The sequence below is a fragment of the Aquarana catesbeiana genome, linkage group LG08 (assembly GCF_042186555.1).
Source record: "Aquarana catesbeiana isolate 2022-GZ linkage group LG08, ASM4218655v1, whole genome shotgun sequence".
NCBI classification, from domain to species: Eukaryota; Metazoa; Chordata; class Amphibia; order Anura; family Ranidae; genus Aquarana; species Aquarana catesbeiana.
Window position 1 is genome coordinate 16295224 of NC_133331.1, and position 17387 is coordinate 16312610.

The following is a 17387-nucleotide window of genomic DNA, read 5'->3' on the forward strand; positions in this document are numbered from 1 at the left end:
GGCAATCTTAGAGGAAAACCCATAAGAGTCTGCAAAAGACTTGAGACGGGGCGGAGGTTCACCTTCCAGCAGGACAATGGCCCTAAACATACAGCCAGAGCTACAATGGAATGGTTTAGATCAAAGCATATTCATGTGTTAGAATGGCCCAGTCAAAGTCCAGACCTAAATCCAATTGAGAATCTGTGGCAAGACTTGAAAATTGCTGTTCACAGACGCTCTCCATCCAATCTGACAGAACTTGAGCTATTTTACAAAGAAGAATGGGCAAAAATGTCCCGCTCTAGATGTACAAAGCTGGTAGAGACATCCCCAAAAAGACTTGCAGCTGTAATTGCAACGAAAGGTGGTTCTACAAAGTATTGACTCCGGGGGGGCGCCATACAAATGCCCCCCCACACTTTTCACATATTTATTTGTAAAAAAAAATTGAAAACCATTTATCATTTTCCTTTCACTTCACAATTATGTGTCACTTTGTGTTGGTCTATCACATAAAATCCCAATAAAATACATTTATGTTTTTGGTTGTAACATGACAAATTGTGGTAATTTCAACAGCTATGAATACTTTTTACACTGTATACAGTATATACCAGTGATGGCGAACCTTGGCACCCTAGATGTTTTGGAACTACATTTCCCATGATGCTCAACTACACTGCAGAGTACATGAGCATCATGGAAAATGTAGTTCCAAAACATCTGGGGTACCAAGGTTCGCCATCACTGGTATATACTGTATACAGTGTAAAAAGTATTCATAGCTGTTGAAATTACCACAATTTGTCATGTTACAACCAAAAACATAAATGTATTTTATTGGGATTTTATGTGATAGACCAACACAAAGTGACACATAATTGTGAAGTGAAAGGAAAATGATAAATGGTTTATACCATACCTGGTCAATGTCCCAGGAAACTGGATATCACTGAAGTAGGCATCAGCACTACACCACTGCTACTACACCACTACGGCACCATTACTACACTGCTACTACACCGTTACTACAGTGATCTCCACTAGCTTCTGGGTCTTGTGCTGAGCGGCTGGCCTAATGTATTCTGAATATAGGAGCTCAGCAGATCAGCACAGGTGCCATTCAGTGAATGTTCTGCAGGTATATTATTTCTTGTGAGGGTTCCCTGAGACCTGAACGTAATTACAAGGGTGATAGGAAGGTTGAGGAAGGCTGATTAAGAGTATAAAAAACAATAGTTAATGAAATGCAGGTTTCCATTATTCCCATAAAGTAGCATGTGTGCATGAGGAAAGAAGCAGTGCATTGACGTGATAAATAACTTTTACAAACCTGCATGTCACTCCTAAGAGGGATCAGATGTCTTACAGTATAAATATATAATAATAATTGTGATGTGTAAGGACATGGTATGTATTAATATTCCTCTTGACACTTTCTATTGCAGGACACCTAAAAAGCAAACCATGCCATAACAACACATCAAGATAATAATTTTCCGTATATTTATATCTAATAAAACTTTCTACAGTGTGAAGAACTAGGCTGGCTGGACCATCTACAGACATGGAGTACGGTTCTAGCCGGTGAATTAGGTAAAAGGTGACATGACAGCACGGTTCTGTAGGTTCTGCAATAAAATAGGGTTACTTACTTGTTACTGATGTTCTCCACAGATCTACTCTTTAGCACTTCCGTGGACCCGGTTAGGACTGATGCTGTACAATTTCAGCAGTGTAAGATTGGACGTATGTGTCCGCCAGCATCAGCCCCTTTTCCCCAATCGCGTGGATCCCATGCCTTCAGTTTCACCTTTGACCGGCTGTTGGACCAAGGGGATCTGAAGATAAAGTGGAGTATGTTGGGTAAGTGCAGGTTTGTAGAGATGATCAATGCAGAGAACATCAGTCACAAGTCATTAGAGAATGGGAGAGGTGAGCAACTCTATGTAGAGGAAAGATCACATCATTCACAGCACTGCTTGTATCTCATTTATGGCGATATCTGCAAACAAGTCTAAAAAAAACTTTCTTCTATCTTTTGGCAGAAAAAAAAGTTAAATATTCAGATTCTGTATTGTACCAAATTTCAAGATAATGCTTTCTATAGTTTGTAGCAGCAAACCGTTCAGATCTACAAATGTAGCTTCTATGTCACATATATCAAACACAAGGTCCGTGGGCCGAATCTGGCCCACCAGGTCTTGTCATGTGGCCCTCAGCCCCAGTTTCGCAGCCAGGATGTGGCTGAACTCCATTCTGCAATCTCTGGCTCTCACCCGCCACTCCCCGCTGTCACTTGTAAACACAGAAGTCCTCTGTGTTTACCAGTACGCACTCACGGTGGGGACAGATCTCCAGAGGGAGAGAGGGAACAATCTGCAAGGCGTGCCCCCTACACAGGAAGGTACTGGAGCCAAGCCAGGTAGGAGAGAGAGAGGTGCAAGGAAGTTTTGGGGTAGGGTGGGGTGGGGGGTTTGTGGTTGCACACCCTGCACTCTCTACATGACACACCCCTGAACGCTGCACTCTGTACACAGCACACCCCTAAACCCTGCATTCTGTACATAGCGCACTCCTGAACTCTGCACTCTGTACACAGCGCACCTCTAAACCCAGGATTCTACATAGCACACTCCTGAACTCTGCACTCTGTACACAGCGCACCCCTAAAGCCAGCACTCTGTACATAGCGCACTCCTGAACTCTGCACTTTGTATGTGGCATAATCCTGAAATCTGCACTTTATATGTAGCATAATCCCCAGCTCTACACTCTGTATGTAATGCAATCCTGAACCCTGCACTCTGTACATAGTGCACCCCAGATACAAATGGCTCTTTGAGGACAACCATACTGCTGAGGCGGCCCTCAATGAAATTGAGTTTGACACCCCTGCTCTATATGATGGTGTCTCGGATCCTCAGGTTTGGAGGGTTGCCGAAAATAAGTAACCTATCTGATCCAAAATATTTGTGTGGAAGGGTTATATCCTCTGTCATAGTTACATAGTTACATAGTTACATAGTTAGTAAGGTTGAATAAAGACACCAGTCCATCCAGTTCAACCTGAGTGAGTGTGGGTGCGTGTCTACAATCATCCCTATTTATTTAAGGTACCCATATAGCGCCGCCAATTCACGCAGCACTACACACATACATCGTACACCCACATCGGTCCCTACCCTCAAGGAGCCCACAATCCAAGGTCCCCAACTCACATTTATATACTAGAGCCAATTTTTTTGAACAGAAGCCAATTAACCTAACAGCATGTCTTTGGAGTCAGATGTCAGATTTGTATGACTTGTATCATGGTAAAGGTGGACTATTAGTCTTATGTGCCTGTGTGGTAATTCTGAACCAAGAGAAGTGAGACGTGGTTCTGATGGATATACAATGAAGTGAGTCCTCCTTCAAAGAAGCCAATACGCAATGAAGGTATAGTGTAGGTGGACCTTGTTCTGGTCCTACGCTGCTACCTCTCCGTTTATAAAAAGAGCGCTCAGCAAATGACAGACTATGGGTGGGTGTTAAGGAGCAACTAGCACAAAAGTTCATATCTCTCAGAGGTCTTTGTGAGATGCTTTTTGGTGAAGAGCACGAAGTAAATCCATTGCGTTGTGGAGGAAAGGCCTCCCCTTCCTCAGGGCTGGTGCAGGAGATGTAATGGAAATCACAATGAGATGCAATAGACCAATATTAGGGCTACAGAATGTCTGTCAGATGCTAACGGTATTACAAATTGCCGGCTTGGTTTGTATTGATGTTAAGATTTGACAGTCCAGCCCTGAGGAAGGGGGTGGTCTTTACCCAAAAAGCTTTGGATTTACTTGATGCTGTTAACCAATAGGCATTTCAAAAAGACCTCTGAGTGACATAACCTTTTGTATTGGATGCTCCTCTAAACCACCACAGAGTATCCTAGGTAGGTTGTCATTTGTGATAGTTTGTGGAGATTAGCAGGCAGCTTCTGGTCTTAGGAACCCTTTTGAACGATCACAGTGAAATCACGAAGGAAGGTTGAAGGACAAAAGCACCACTCCATTGGTAGATGTTCAGACTACATTTTGTCCAGAATACGCTTTTAATTGGAACTTATTCTGGACATCTCACAGTACAGTGCATCCTACAACCTTCCTTTAAGATTTAAATGGCTTGTACTGTGCTAAAGGTGGACTACTAAGTATGTAGTCATTTGTGATAATTTGTGGATATTAGTAGGCAGCTCCTAGTCCTAGGGACCCTTTTGAATGATTGCAGTGGAATCATGAAGGAAGGTTGAAGAACAGCATTCCATTGGTAGATATCCACAATACATTTTGTATTACAATACATTTTTGTGAAGGCAAATAGAACGTATTCCAGACATCTACCTGTAGAGTGCCATCTTCATCTTCCAACTTGCCCGGTGTCCAGAAAACTGTAACTTTCATGTATGGTTCATAAGACATCAAAGTTGAAGTTTTCTGGACACTGGGCATTCCGTCTATCCTCCCCAAGACTTCTGAATTGAAAGGACCATAAGGCTGTATGTGATATGTAGCAGCCCAAGCCCCCGATAGGTTCCACCACCACCATCTATCGTTGGTCAAGACTTACTGGAAGGGACTTCTTCCTTTTTGCACACACAATCACCCAACCATAACCATCGACTGATCCAGTCAGTCTGGCGCCATTTCCAGCACAAACCACATTGAGGAATTGTATGGTTGGCTGTGTCTCCATAGGGGAGATTGGCTCTCACATTGGCTAGTACAGGAAGGGGAGAGCTAAAATGTTTGCCAGAACAGGAATATGGGGGAAATGTCCTAATGGGGATATCTGGAGGTGAATAGCTAGGATTTGCCCTCAATTTCTGGAAATATCTTCTCTCTTTCTGTCTACAGGGGCCAAGCTTTCCAAGCATTTACCGAAAGATGACAGCGGTCACTACACGTTGGTCACTACCAACATGAGCTGCATTAATGAACCCATCTCTATTGCTATCTCTACTCAACTCTGCAATTAAAATGCAATGCGGCAGCTATATCAATTATCAATGCTTTTATACCAATTTACCACATTGATTTACAGTAAATAATCAGAAGAAATCAAATCAACTGAACTGAAGACTGAAAATGATGAGAATCAGTTGTTAGATTTAAGATATGAAGGGTACCTAGAAAAATTAGATGAGAATTGCTGAAAAACAATCAGGAGGAGTGACCATCTCATCTCATTGCAATAATTTCTCTATTTGTGTTCATCTCTCTATTTGTGATAATTTCTCCCTACTTGCATCATTTTCTCTATTTGCAGCAATTTCTCTATTTGTGTCAATTTCTCTATTTGCAGTAATTTCTCTATTTTCAGAAATTTCTCTATTTGTGGTATTTTCTCTATTTACGGTAATTTCTCTATTTGTTGTAATTTCTCTATTTGCAGTAATTTCTCTATTTTCAGAAATTTCTCTATTTGTGGTCATTTCTCTATTTGCGGTATATTCTCTATTTGTGGTAATTTCTCGATTTGCGGTAATTTCTCTATTTGCGGTATATTCTCTATTTGTGGTATTTTCTCTATTTGTGGTAATTTCTCTATTTGTGGTAATTTCTCTATTTGTGGTATTTTCTCTATTTGCGGTAATTTCTCTATTTGCAGTAATTTCCCTATTTGCGCCAATCTCTCTATTTGTGGTATATTCTCTATTTGTGGTAATTTCTTTATTTGAGGTATTTTCTCTATTTGTGGGAATTTTTTTATTTGTGGCGTTTTCTCTATTTGTGGTATTTTCTCTATTTGCAGTAATTTCTCTATTTGTGGTCATTTCTCTATTTGCGGTATATTCTCTATTTGTGGTAATTTCTCTATTTGCGGTAATTTCTCTATTTGCGGTATATTCTCTATTTGTGGTATTTTCTCTATTTGTGGTAATTTCTCTATTTGTGGTATTTTCTCTATTTGCGGTAATTTCTCTATTTGCAGTAATTTCCCTATTTGTGCCAATCTCTCTATTTGTGGTATATTCTCTATTTGTGGTAATTTCTTTATTTGAGGTATTTTCTCTATTTGTGGGAATTTTTTTATTTGTGGCGTTTTCTCTATTTGTGGTATTTTCTCTATTTGCAGTAATTTCTCTATTTGTGGTAATTTCTCTATTTGCAATAATTTCTCTATTTGCTGTAATTTCTCTACGTGTGGTAATTTCTCTATTTGCGGTATATTCTCTATTTGTGGTAATTTCTCTATTTGTGGTATTTTCTGTATTTGCGATAATTTCTCTATTTGCAGTAATTTCCCTATTTGCGCCAATCTCTCTATTTGTGGTATATTCTCTATTTGTGGTAATTTCTTTATTTGAGGTATTTTCTCTATTTGTGGGAATTTTTTTATTTGTGGCGTTTTCTCTATTTGTGGTATTTTCTCTATTTGCAGTAATTTCTCTATTTGTGGTCATTTCTCTATTTGCGGTATATTCTCTATTTGTGGTAATTTCTCTATTTGCGGTAATTTCTCTATTTGCGGTATATTCTCTATTTGTGGTATTTTCTCTATTTGTGGTAATTTCTCTATTTGTGGTATTTTCTCTATTTGCGGTAATTTCTCTATTTGCAGTAATTTCCCTATTTGTGCCAATCTCTCTATTTGTGGTATATTCTCTATTTGTGGTAATTTCTTTATTTGAGGTATTTTCTCTATTTGTGGGAATTTTTTTATTTGTGGCGTTTTCTCTATTTGTGGTATTTTCTCTATTTGCAGTAATTTCTCTATTTGTGGTAATTTCTCTATTTGCAATAATTTCTCTATTTGCTGTAATTTCTCTACGTGTGGTAATTTCTCTATTTGCGGTATATTCTCTATTTGTGGTAATTTCTCTATTTGTGGTATTTTCTGTATTTGCGATAATTTCTCTATTTGCAGTAATTTCCCTATTTGCGCCAATCTCTCTATTTGTGGTATATTCTCTATTTGTGGTAATTTCTTTATTTGAGGTATTTTCTCTATTTGTGGGAATTTTTTTATTTGTGGCGTTTTCTCTATTTGTGGTAATTTCTCTATTTGTGGTATTTTCTCTATTTGCAGTAATTTCTCTATTTGCAGTATATTCTCTATTTGTGGTAATTTCTCTATTTGCAGTATATTCTCTATTTGTGGTAGTTTCTCTATTTGCGGTCATTTCCCTATTTGTGGAAATTTTTCTATTTGTGGTTTTTCTCTATTTGAGGTCATTTCTCTAGTTGAGGTAATTTCTCTATTAGCAATAATTTCTCTATTTGCTGTAATTTCTCTACGTGTGGTAATTTCTCTATTTGCGGTATTTTCTCTGTTTGCGGTCATTTCTCTATTTTTGGGAATTGTTTTATTTGTGCTGTTTTCTCAATTTGCAGTCATTTCTCTAGTTGCACTAATTTCTTTGTTCATGGTATTTTCTCTATTTGTGGTATTTTCTCTATTTTTGGTAATTCTCTATTTGTGAAATAAGAGCGGCAAGGATGTGGAATTCCCTTCCACAGGCGGTGGTCTCAGCGAGGAGCATCAATAGTTTCAAAAAACTATTAGATAAGCACCCGAATGACCGCAACATACAGGGATATACAATGTAATACTGACAAATAATCACACATAGGTTGGACTTGATGGACTCGTGTCTTTTTTCAACCTACTATGTAACTATGGTGTTTTCCCTATTTGTGGTGATTTCTCTATTTGCGGTATTTTTCCCATTTGCGGTATTTACTCTATTTGTGGTAATTTCTCTATTTGCGGTATTTTTCCCATTTGCGGTATTTTCTCTATTTGTGGTAATTTCTCGATTTGCAGTATTTTTTCTATTTGCGGTATTTTCTCGATTTGCAGTAATTTCTCTATTTGCGGTATTTTCTCTATTTGTGGTAATTTCTCTATTTGCGGTAATTTCCCTATTTGTGGTATTTTCTCTATTTGCAGCAATCTCTATATTTGTGGTAATTTCACTATTTGCGGAATTTTCTCTATTTGCCGTCATTTCTCTATTTCTCTCCTTTTTCCCGTAATTTATCTACTTGCGGTAATTTCTCTATTTACGAAATTTTCTCTATCTGTAGAAATTTTCTCTATTGCAGGATTTTTCTCTATTTGCCGTAACTTCTCTATTTGCCATGATTTCTCTATTTGCCATAATTTCTCTATTTGCCATGATTTCTCTATTTGTGATTTTTTTTCTCTATTTGCGGAATTTTTCTCTATTTGCGGAATTATTCTTTATTTGCGGGATTTTTCTCTATTTGCGGGATCTTTCTCAGGAGAGAGCCAGCATGACTAAGTGTAAGATGAAAGATGCAAGTGTTTTAATTTCAGCAGTTGTCGGTTGTGTTATTTATCATGATTCAGATTCTGCTCTGAAAACAACATGCTGTTTGTGCTGTAGGAAGCAGAGCGTGCGTTCTAAAGCAAATATTAGCATTCAGCGAACGTTGCTGGTTCCTGCTGCCAGAAGAGTGATTTGTGAGTTCATTAGTCAAGTAATAACCATTGGCTTTGGGATCCCCGTCCAACCATAAAGTAGAAATGGGAAGTTCTCGGGTTTAGGAGTAGATGACAGATAAAACTCAACAGATCTTAGGTCTGCATCCCGCCACGTTCACTGAGAGATAGATGGATCTGGCTGAGGACCTTAGTGGGCAGAAACATCACTCTGTAAATGACGTGAGACGAAAGATAAACTGATGAGTGGGATGGATGGAACGCGTCGTGCTGTATACAAGAACACAACCTTCTATGAGGAGGTGAGTTGCCATCTTGATAAAGGAAGGCCCGTAGACGTGGTGTATCTGGATTTTGCAAAAGCATTTGACACAGTTCCCCATAAACGTTTACTGTACAGAATAAGGTCCGTTGGCATGGACCATAGGGTGAGTACATGGATTGAAAACTGGCTACAAGGGCAAGTTCAGAGGGTGGTGATAAATGGGGAGTACTCGGAATGGTCAGGGGTGGGTAGTGGGGTTCCCCAGGGTTCTGGGCTGGGACCAATCCTATTTAATTTATTCATAAACGACCTGGAGGATGAGATAAACAGTTCAATCTCTGTATTTGCAGACGATACTAAGCTAAGCAGGGCAATAACTTCTCCGCAGGATGTGGAAACCTTGCAAAAAGATCTGAACAAATTAATGGGGTGGGCGACTACATGGCAAATGAGGTTCAATGTAGAAAAATGTAAAATAATGCATTTGGGTGGCAAAAATATGAATGCAATCTATACACTGGGGGGAGAACCTCTGGGGGAATCTAGGATGGAAAAGGACCTGGGGGTCCTAGTAGATGATAGGCTCAGCAATGGCATGCAATGCCAAGCTGCTGCTAATAAAGCAAACAGAATATTGGCATTAAAAAGGGGATCAACTCCAGAGATAAAACGATAATTCTCCCGCTCTACAAGACTCTGGTCCGGCCGCACCTGGAGGATGCTGTCCAGTTCTGGGCACCAGTCCTCAGGAAGGATGTACTGGAAATGGGGCGAGTACAAAGAAGGGCAACAAATCTAATAAAGGGTCTGGAGGATCTTAGTTATGAGGAAAGGTTGCGAGCACTGAACTTATTCTCTCTGGAGAAGAGACGCTTGAGAGGGGATATGATTTCAATATACAAATACCGTACTGGTGACCCCACAATAGGGATAAAACTTTTTTGAAGAAGAGAGTTTAACAAGACTCGTGGCCACTCATTAAAATTAGAAGAAAAGAGGTTTAACCTTAAACTACGTATAGAGGGTTCTTTACTGTAAGAGCGGCAAGGATGTGGAATTCCCTTCCACAGGCGGTGGTCTCAGTGGGGAGCATTGATAGCTTCAAGAAACTATTAGATAAGCACCTGAATGACCGCAACATACAGGGATATATAATTTAATACTGACATATAATCACACACATAGGTTGGACTTGATGGACTTGTGTCTTTTTTCAACCTCACCTACTGTGTAACACTGGACACGCATCCTTAACATAGTATTAAACACAAAAAGTAAACCCTAAGTTCCACCCAAAAACTATGAAATTATTTTTTATGTACCCCAATTTCTACATTTTAAAGCCTCCTCTTTTCCTCCTCCGGAAGGTGGCTTGTGGACTGCAGTTGGAATGCTGGTACTGTGCCCATCTGGCACATGTGTAGTAGAGGCCGCTGGTGCCATTTGAACAGCACATGCAGAGTAGGGGCCACTAGTGCTATCTGACCAACACATGCACAGCAATGGCCGCTGGTTTTATCTGACCAGCATATGCTCAGTAGGGGCCACTGGTGTCATCTGACCTACACATGCACAGTAGGGGCCACTGGTGCTATCTGACCAACATATGCACAGTAATGGCCGCTGGTTTCATCTGACCAGCACATGCACAGTAGGGGCCACTGGTGCCATTTGACCAGTACATGCAGAGTAGTGGCCACTGGTGCCATTTAACTAGCACATATGCAGTAGGGGCCACTGGTGTCACCTGACCTACAAATGCATAGAAGGGGCCGTTGGTGCCATCTGACCAGCACATGCACAATAAGGGGCCGCTGGTGCCATTTGACCAGTACATGCAGAGTAGGGGCCACTGGTGCCATTTAACTAGCGCATGTGCAGTAGGGGCCACTGGTGCCCTCTGACCAACACATCCAAAGTAATGATCACTGGTTCCATGTGACCAGAACATGTACAGTAGGGGCCACTGGTATCATCTGACCTACACATGCACAGTAGGGGTCATTGGTGCCATCTGACCAGAACATACAGAGTAGGGGCCACTGGTGCCATCTAACCAGCACATGTGCAGTAGGGGCCACTGGTGCTACCTGACCAACACATACGCAATAATGGCTGCTGGTTCCATCTGACCAGCACATGCACAGTAGGGGCCACTGGTGCCCCCTGACCTACGTATGCGCAGTAGGGGCTGCTGGTTCCATCTGACCAGCACATGCACAGTAGGGGCCACTGGTGCCCCCTGACCTACGCATGCGCAGTAGGGGCTGCTGGTGCCATCTGACCAGCACATACACAGTAGGGGCTGCTGGTGCAATTTGACTAGCACATGCACAATAGGGGCCACTGATGCCATCTGACCAGCACATGTGCAGTTGGGGCCACTGGTGCCATCTGAGCAGCACATGCACAGTAGGGGCTAATGTCTTTCTGAACTCTGACGCTGTGTCCAGCCAGTGCATGTGTAGTTGGGGGGCCACTGGCCCTGTGCCCATCCAGGGCATGCCCAGTACTAAACACAGTACTGCACATGCCCAGCCAGGCACAGCACCAGATATCATTAAGACATCAGCCTCTACTGTGCATATGCTGGCCAGATAGCGTCAATAGCACCTACTGCACATGCACTAGCCTGACAGAGCCAGCAGGCCCTACGGTGCATGTGCCAGGCACAATATCAGACAGATGAAAGGCAGCGCCCCCTACTATACATGTGCTGACCAGACATAGCACCAACAGAACCTACAGCGGAACTGTTCTACAAGCAAGGCACCAAGAGGTGGGGGCACACACATTAGGGTGGCACCAGGGAGACAAAGGAGGCATCCTATAGGCAGAAATTCAACAGATAAACTTTCATAGGCTGGAAATGACGTGAAAACTGCGCACAACTGGGGAGAGGAAGCAATGGTGGCAGAAGCTGAGTGGCTACATTTATTCATTACCATTAACCAGGAAAAATATGACATTGTCAATCCGCTCTATTTGTCCGGGAAGATCCTTTTTACATGATTGGATGAACACAGCTCCACCTTATTTACAAAGCTCTATAAAGATTTATTTTACAAAATTAACATTGTCTTCCCCTTTGGTAAATGACCCCCTGTGTGGTTTTAGAGTAGATTAAACTCCACCCCCTTGTAATGTATATAAGTTATATATTAGAGTCTGACCATCTATCCTAAATTCTGTGTATATATTATATAGAGATAAAGAATGATTTGCATTGGTGAGGGACTCATTTCTTATCATCTGTCGTCTCAAAGCCAATGACCTCCGTCCCACATTACAAGGTGTTCTGCAGAGTCACAAAGACAATATTGATATACTGCTGGTGTGTGCGAGAGAACATAAAAACTGAAGTACGTTAATGTTCATAGTACAGGACATGGTGTACACATCTTGTATGGCACATTTTCCTTGTAGGCGGTCCACGGCTCCTATTGGGAAATTCTGCCACTATGTGTGGGGGAGGGGTGGGATCTCTGTTTGGTTATTTTTGTCATGTGAAGTTGAAGACCAGAAAAAAACACCAAACAAATGTATTATGAATCAGAATCCTGAGACGTTTGGCGCTCTTCTTGGCTCATCTACATGTCGACTTCTCAAGTTGGGTGAGCCCAGAGCTCCACAGGGGCCCCAGATATTGAGAAGGAGAAGGATCTGTGTCCAGTGTCTCCATTGTACTTTTCCTTGGTTTTGTTGTCTCCACTGTGGAGATTCTCCTGCAATTCAAAGTGAAAACATTTGGAGACAAGATTGGCGATGTAGCTCAGGGCTGAGTTATGAATGGCTTTGTATGTTGTTAGTTTTTTTTATTTAATTCACTGGGGAATTAGAAGCCAGTGGAGGAATTGGCAGAGGGGGTGGAGTACACTGAGTGGAGGCCAGTGGAGAGATTGGTAGAGAGGGGTGGAGGACAATGAGTAAAAGCCAGTGGAGGGATTGGTGATAGGGTTGGGGGACACTGAGTGGAGGCCAGTGGAGGGATTGGTGGAGGGGGTGGAGGACACTGAGTGGAGACCAGTGGAGAGATTGGTAAAGGGGGGCGGAGTACACTGAGTGGAGGCCAGTGGAGGGCTTGGTAGAGAGGGGTGGAGGAAACTGAATGGAGGCCAGTGGAGGGATTGGTAGAGAGGGGTGACGGGGTACACTGAGTAGAGGCCAGTGGAGGGATTGGTAGAGAGGAGTGGAGGTCAGTGGAGGGATTGATCGAGAGGGTGGAGTACACTGAATGGAGGCCAGTGATTGGATTGGTAGAGAGGGGTGGAGGAGACTGAATGGAAAATATTCGAGGGATTAGTAGAGAGTGGTGTATGACACTGAGTGAAGGCTAACAAAAGGATTGACAGAGAGGGGTGGCAGATACTGAGTGGTAGGGATGAGCTTCGAGTTTGAGTCGAACTCATGTTCGTCTCGAACATTGGCTGTTCGCACGTTCGCCGAACAGCGAACAATTTGGGGTGTTCGCGGCAAATTCAAAAGCAGCGGAACACCCTTTAAAAGTCTATGGGAGAAATCAAAAGTGCTAATTTTAAAGGCTTATATGCAAGTTATTGTCATAAAAAGTGTTTGGGGACCCGGGTCCTGCCCCAGGGGACATGGATCAATGCAAAAAAAAGTTTTAAAAACGGACGTTTTTTCGGGAGCAGTAATTTTAATAATGCTTAAAGTGAAACAATAAAAGTGTAATATTCCTTTAAATTTCGTACCTGGGGGGTGTCTATAGTATGCCTGTAAAGGGGCCCATGTTTCCCGTGTTTAGAACAGTCTGACAGCAAAATGACATTTCAAAGGAAAAAAAGTCATTTAAAAGTACTAGCGGCTATTTATGAATTGCCGGTCCGACAATACACATAAAAGTTCATTGATAAAAACGGCATGGGAATTCCCCACAGGGGAACCCTGAACCAAAATTTAAAAAAAAAAATGACGTGGGGGGTCCCCCTAAATTCCATACCAGGCCCTTCAGGTCTGGTATGGATTTTAAGGGGATCCCTGCGCCAAAATTTTTTTTTTTTAAATGGCGTGGGGTCCCCCCAAAAATCCATACCAGACCCTTATCTGAGCACGCAGGGGGACCCCACGCCATTTTTTTAAAAATTTTGGCGCGGGGTTCCCCTTAAAACCCATCAATGCAGCCTCACCTGTGCCCATCAATGTAGCCTCATCTGTGCCCATCATTGCAGACTGATCAGTGCCCATAAATGTAGCCTCACCTGTGCCTATCAATGCAACGTGACCAGTTCCCATCAATGCAGCATGGCCAGTGCCCACCAATGCAGCCTCACCTGTGCCCATCATTGCAGCATGACCTGTACCCATCATTGTAGCGTGACCAGTGCTCACCAGTGCAGCCTCGCCTGTGCCCATCATTGCAGTGTGACCTGTGCCCATCAATGCAGCGTGACCAGTGCCCACCAATGCAGCCTCACCTGTGCCCATCATTGCAGCCCCGCCTGTGCCCATCATTGCAACTTGACCAGTGCCTACCAATGCAGCCCCACCTGTGTCAATCATTGTAGCGTGACCAGTGCCCACCAATGCAGACTCACCTGTGCCCATCATTGCAGCCTTGCCTGTGCCCATCATTGCAGCATGACCTGTGCCCATTATTGCAGCCTCGCCTGTGTCTATCATTGCAGCGTGATCTGTGCCCATCATTGCAGCCTCACCTGTGCCCATTATTGCAGCGTGACTTGTGCCCATCATTGCAGCGTGACCTGTGCCCACCAATGCAGCCTCACCTGTGCCCATCATTGCAGCGTGACCTGTGCCCATTAGTGCAGTCTCACCTGTGCCCATCAGTGCAGCTTCACCTGTGCCCATCATTGCAGCATGACCAGTGAGGAGGAAGAGAGAGGGCAGCCGGATCATCACAGAGCAGGAATTGCCCGCCGTAACAGCTTACATTAAAATTTCCATCCGCTCGCGATCACACACAGTCCCGCCTCCTGACCCGGTGCCTGTGACAGACAGAACGCTGGACCAATGCTGGGGTGTGTTCTGTCTGTCACAGACGCTGGGTCAGGAGGCGGGGCTGTGTGTGACGGCAATCGGACGGCAATTCAAATGTAAACTGTTACAGCGGGCAATGCCTGCTCTGTGATCTGGCCTGCTCGCCTCTTCCTCCACTCTCTCTTCCCCCAGGGGCGATCGCTGGGAGAACAACTCCCATTTAACCCCGCCTGCCCGCGGTGCCCGCTCATAGTCAGCCCACTCTTGCCAGAAATCATTTTCCAGTAGGTGAGTGGAAAATTTGAGGGCTGGGTTAGTAAGTTAGTAATGTGAGAGGAGACTGAAGGAGTAAAGTGATGAGTAGAGAGATAGATTTGGGTGTCATCAGCATAGAGATGGTACTGGAAGCCGTGGGAGGTAATGAAGTGACCAAGAGAGGAGTTGTAGATAGAGAAGAGAAGGCGTTCAACAACAGAGACTTGGGGGACCCCTACAGAAAGAGGAAGTGTAGAAGAGGAGGTAGAGTTGTAGGTGACACTGAAGGAGCGCTGTGATAGGTAGGAGAAGAACTAAGGAAAAGCAGAGTCTTGGAGAGCAAGGGGTTGGAGTTTGAAGAGGAGCGTGTGGTTAGCAGTATCAAGGGCCACAGAAAGACACACACAATGTCAGTAAGGCACGTCCACTGCTCCTTCCTCACTGGAGTTTGACAGTCATCATTTACTAAAATCCGAAGAGCTGTGCATCCTCAGCACTAAAGAACGTTCATTTTCCAATCTAAGCTCACATTGCTTAGTGAATAAGGTGAAGCTGAACACACTTCTGTCATTTTACCTTCGGGAGATTTCCCTTGCACATGTCTAGATAGTCATCATAAACAGTGTTTCACCGTATTCTCTAAGCTAAATGAGCATTCCCTTTGCCATGTGACCATTCTGTGTTGCTTTAGTAAATTGATCCCCAGTACGTCTCTTGGCAGCTCCCTATCTGGCCGGGAGAAGACAACAAACTCCTTCTATGTTTCTAGTTTAGTATATAGGACAATTTGTATGTTGGCCGCCCTTCCAGCTTTATAATTGAAGACAAAATGTTACATTAGATTTAAGAAATCCTAACAGAAACTACAGAACTATCGGAAATTATATAAAAGCTTTATCCTTATCTTCTTTGGAATAATGAGGGTCTGGACTCAGACAAAAAGTTTAAAAAGGAAACTAAATAAATAAATAAAAATGTCAAAGGAACCAATGGTCAGACAGGATGGATTTCATGGACCTCCTGGACGTTTCCTGCCATCCCTCTTCCATGTTTCTAGATTTCAGACCTTTTTATAATGTCAGGTTGGTGAAGGAATTTGAAAATTTGTGAGATCTCTATAATCAATTTGTATCAGGTTATCAATGAAGGAACATTAGCTATGTGGTACATACCCATCAAGGAGCACCATTGCATTCTTCCTCGGTCGGCCAATATTCGGGCCATAGAGATTGGCTTTGGAGTAGGTGCGGATAGACTGCAGAATGTTCTTCAGCTGAATGTAATCCTTTCCCAGCTGACTGCCATTGATTGCCCTGTTGATGAGGGTTCTGTAATTGTTGGGTTCTGTTAGAAGGATAACAATGTTATGTCATGGAACATGACTACTAAAATATCACATCTCTGACTCTGATTGTTTCTACATCTTCAGTACAACCTTCTATGGTCTGATAAGGTTATTACTGGGGGAGTCTTGGTAGATTACACTGTATGAAGAACATGAAATGCCTTTTAAAGTGCTGGTCTATTCTTATATTACTATTAAAGCAGCATTCCATTCTATGGTATTTACAGTAAGACCCCTTTCACACTGAGGAGCTTTTCAGGCGCTTTTAACGCTATAAAAAGCACCTGAAAATCTCATGAAAACCTATTTCCATTAAAATCAATTAATGCTTTCACACTGGGGCAGTGCGCTGGCAGGGCGGTGAAAAAAACACCCCTCTCCATTGAAATGAATAGAATGCTCTTCAAAAGCGCCTGAAAAGCTCTTCAAAAGCGCTCAGTGTTTTACTGGCAGTTTAGAAGCGACTCAGTGTGAAAGGGGCTTAAGTGAGCCTTCCTGTTGTCCTTTTTTGCTTAGGTTTGATTAGTCCTTGGCAAGAAGGACTTCAAGCAGCTAACACCTGTCCTGCAGCCTCCATCCTGCTAGCATAAGTCTTTTTTTTTTTTTTTTTTGCCCAACTGACCATTATCATTGAATATTAAAGTGATGGGGAATTATCCTATAGGGATAGGGTTTCAGGAATTTCCCTCATTTTAAGATTTTTGTTCTCATTTTCTGTTGCGTCTACAAAACAGGAAAGGAAAGGAAATCTTCCCAATGGGGACACAAATAGCAAAAAAAAAAAAAAAAAGATGGTTTTCAGTACCCTTTCCAAAAAAATAAAAAATGTGTATTAGCTATTGTTTAAGTTTGTTTTTTTGTACAGTATCTAGAAATGTTTTGTATTTTGTGTATTACATTTTTTAAATATTTTGTCTTAGTGTGTAATTTGCCACTTTCTTTGATCTAAAATACCTGGTAGATCCTGCCTGTTCTTTTGTCCCCCGGTGTGTGCTGACCACGGTGATCATGGCTGCTGATCCATGATATCGTGGTCAGTTTACGTGCCTCCCTCATCCCGCTGTGTGTACACAGTCTCTCCCCCTCCCTTCCTGCCTGTTATTTCCTAGTCTATGTGCGACAGCCGATCTCCTCCCT

The 17387-nt window shown here is 42.6% G+C and overlaps 1 protein-coding gene across 1 annotated transcript in view; it reads right to left on the reverse strand.

The window, feature by feature from the left end:
- The window catches only part of HPSE2 (heparanase 2 (inactive)), a 329697-nt gene that overhangs the window by 114499 nt on the left and 197811 nt on the right, over nucleotides 1-17387 (reverse strand). Inside the window, exon 5 of the mRNA XM_073595103.1 lies at nucleotides 16078-16249. Coding sequence (XP_073451204.1) covers nucleotides 16078-16249 — 172 coding nt within the window. The remainder of the gene's footprint in view (nucleotides 1-16077; nucleotides 16250-17387) is intronic.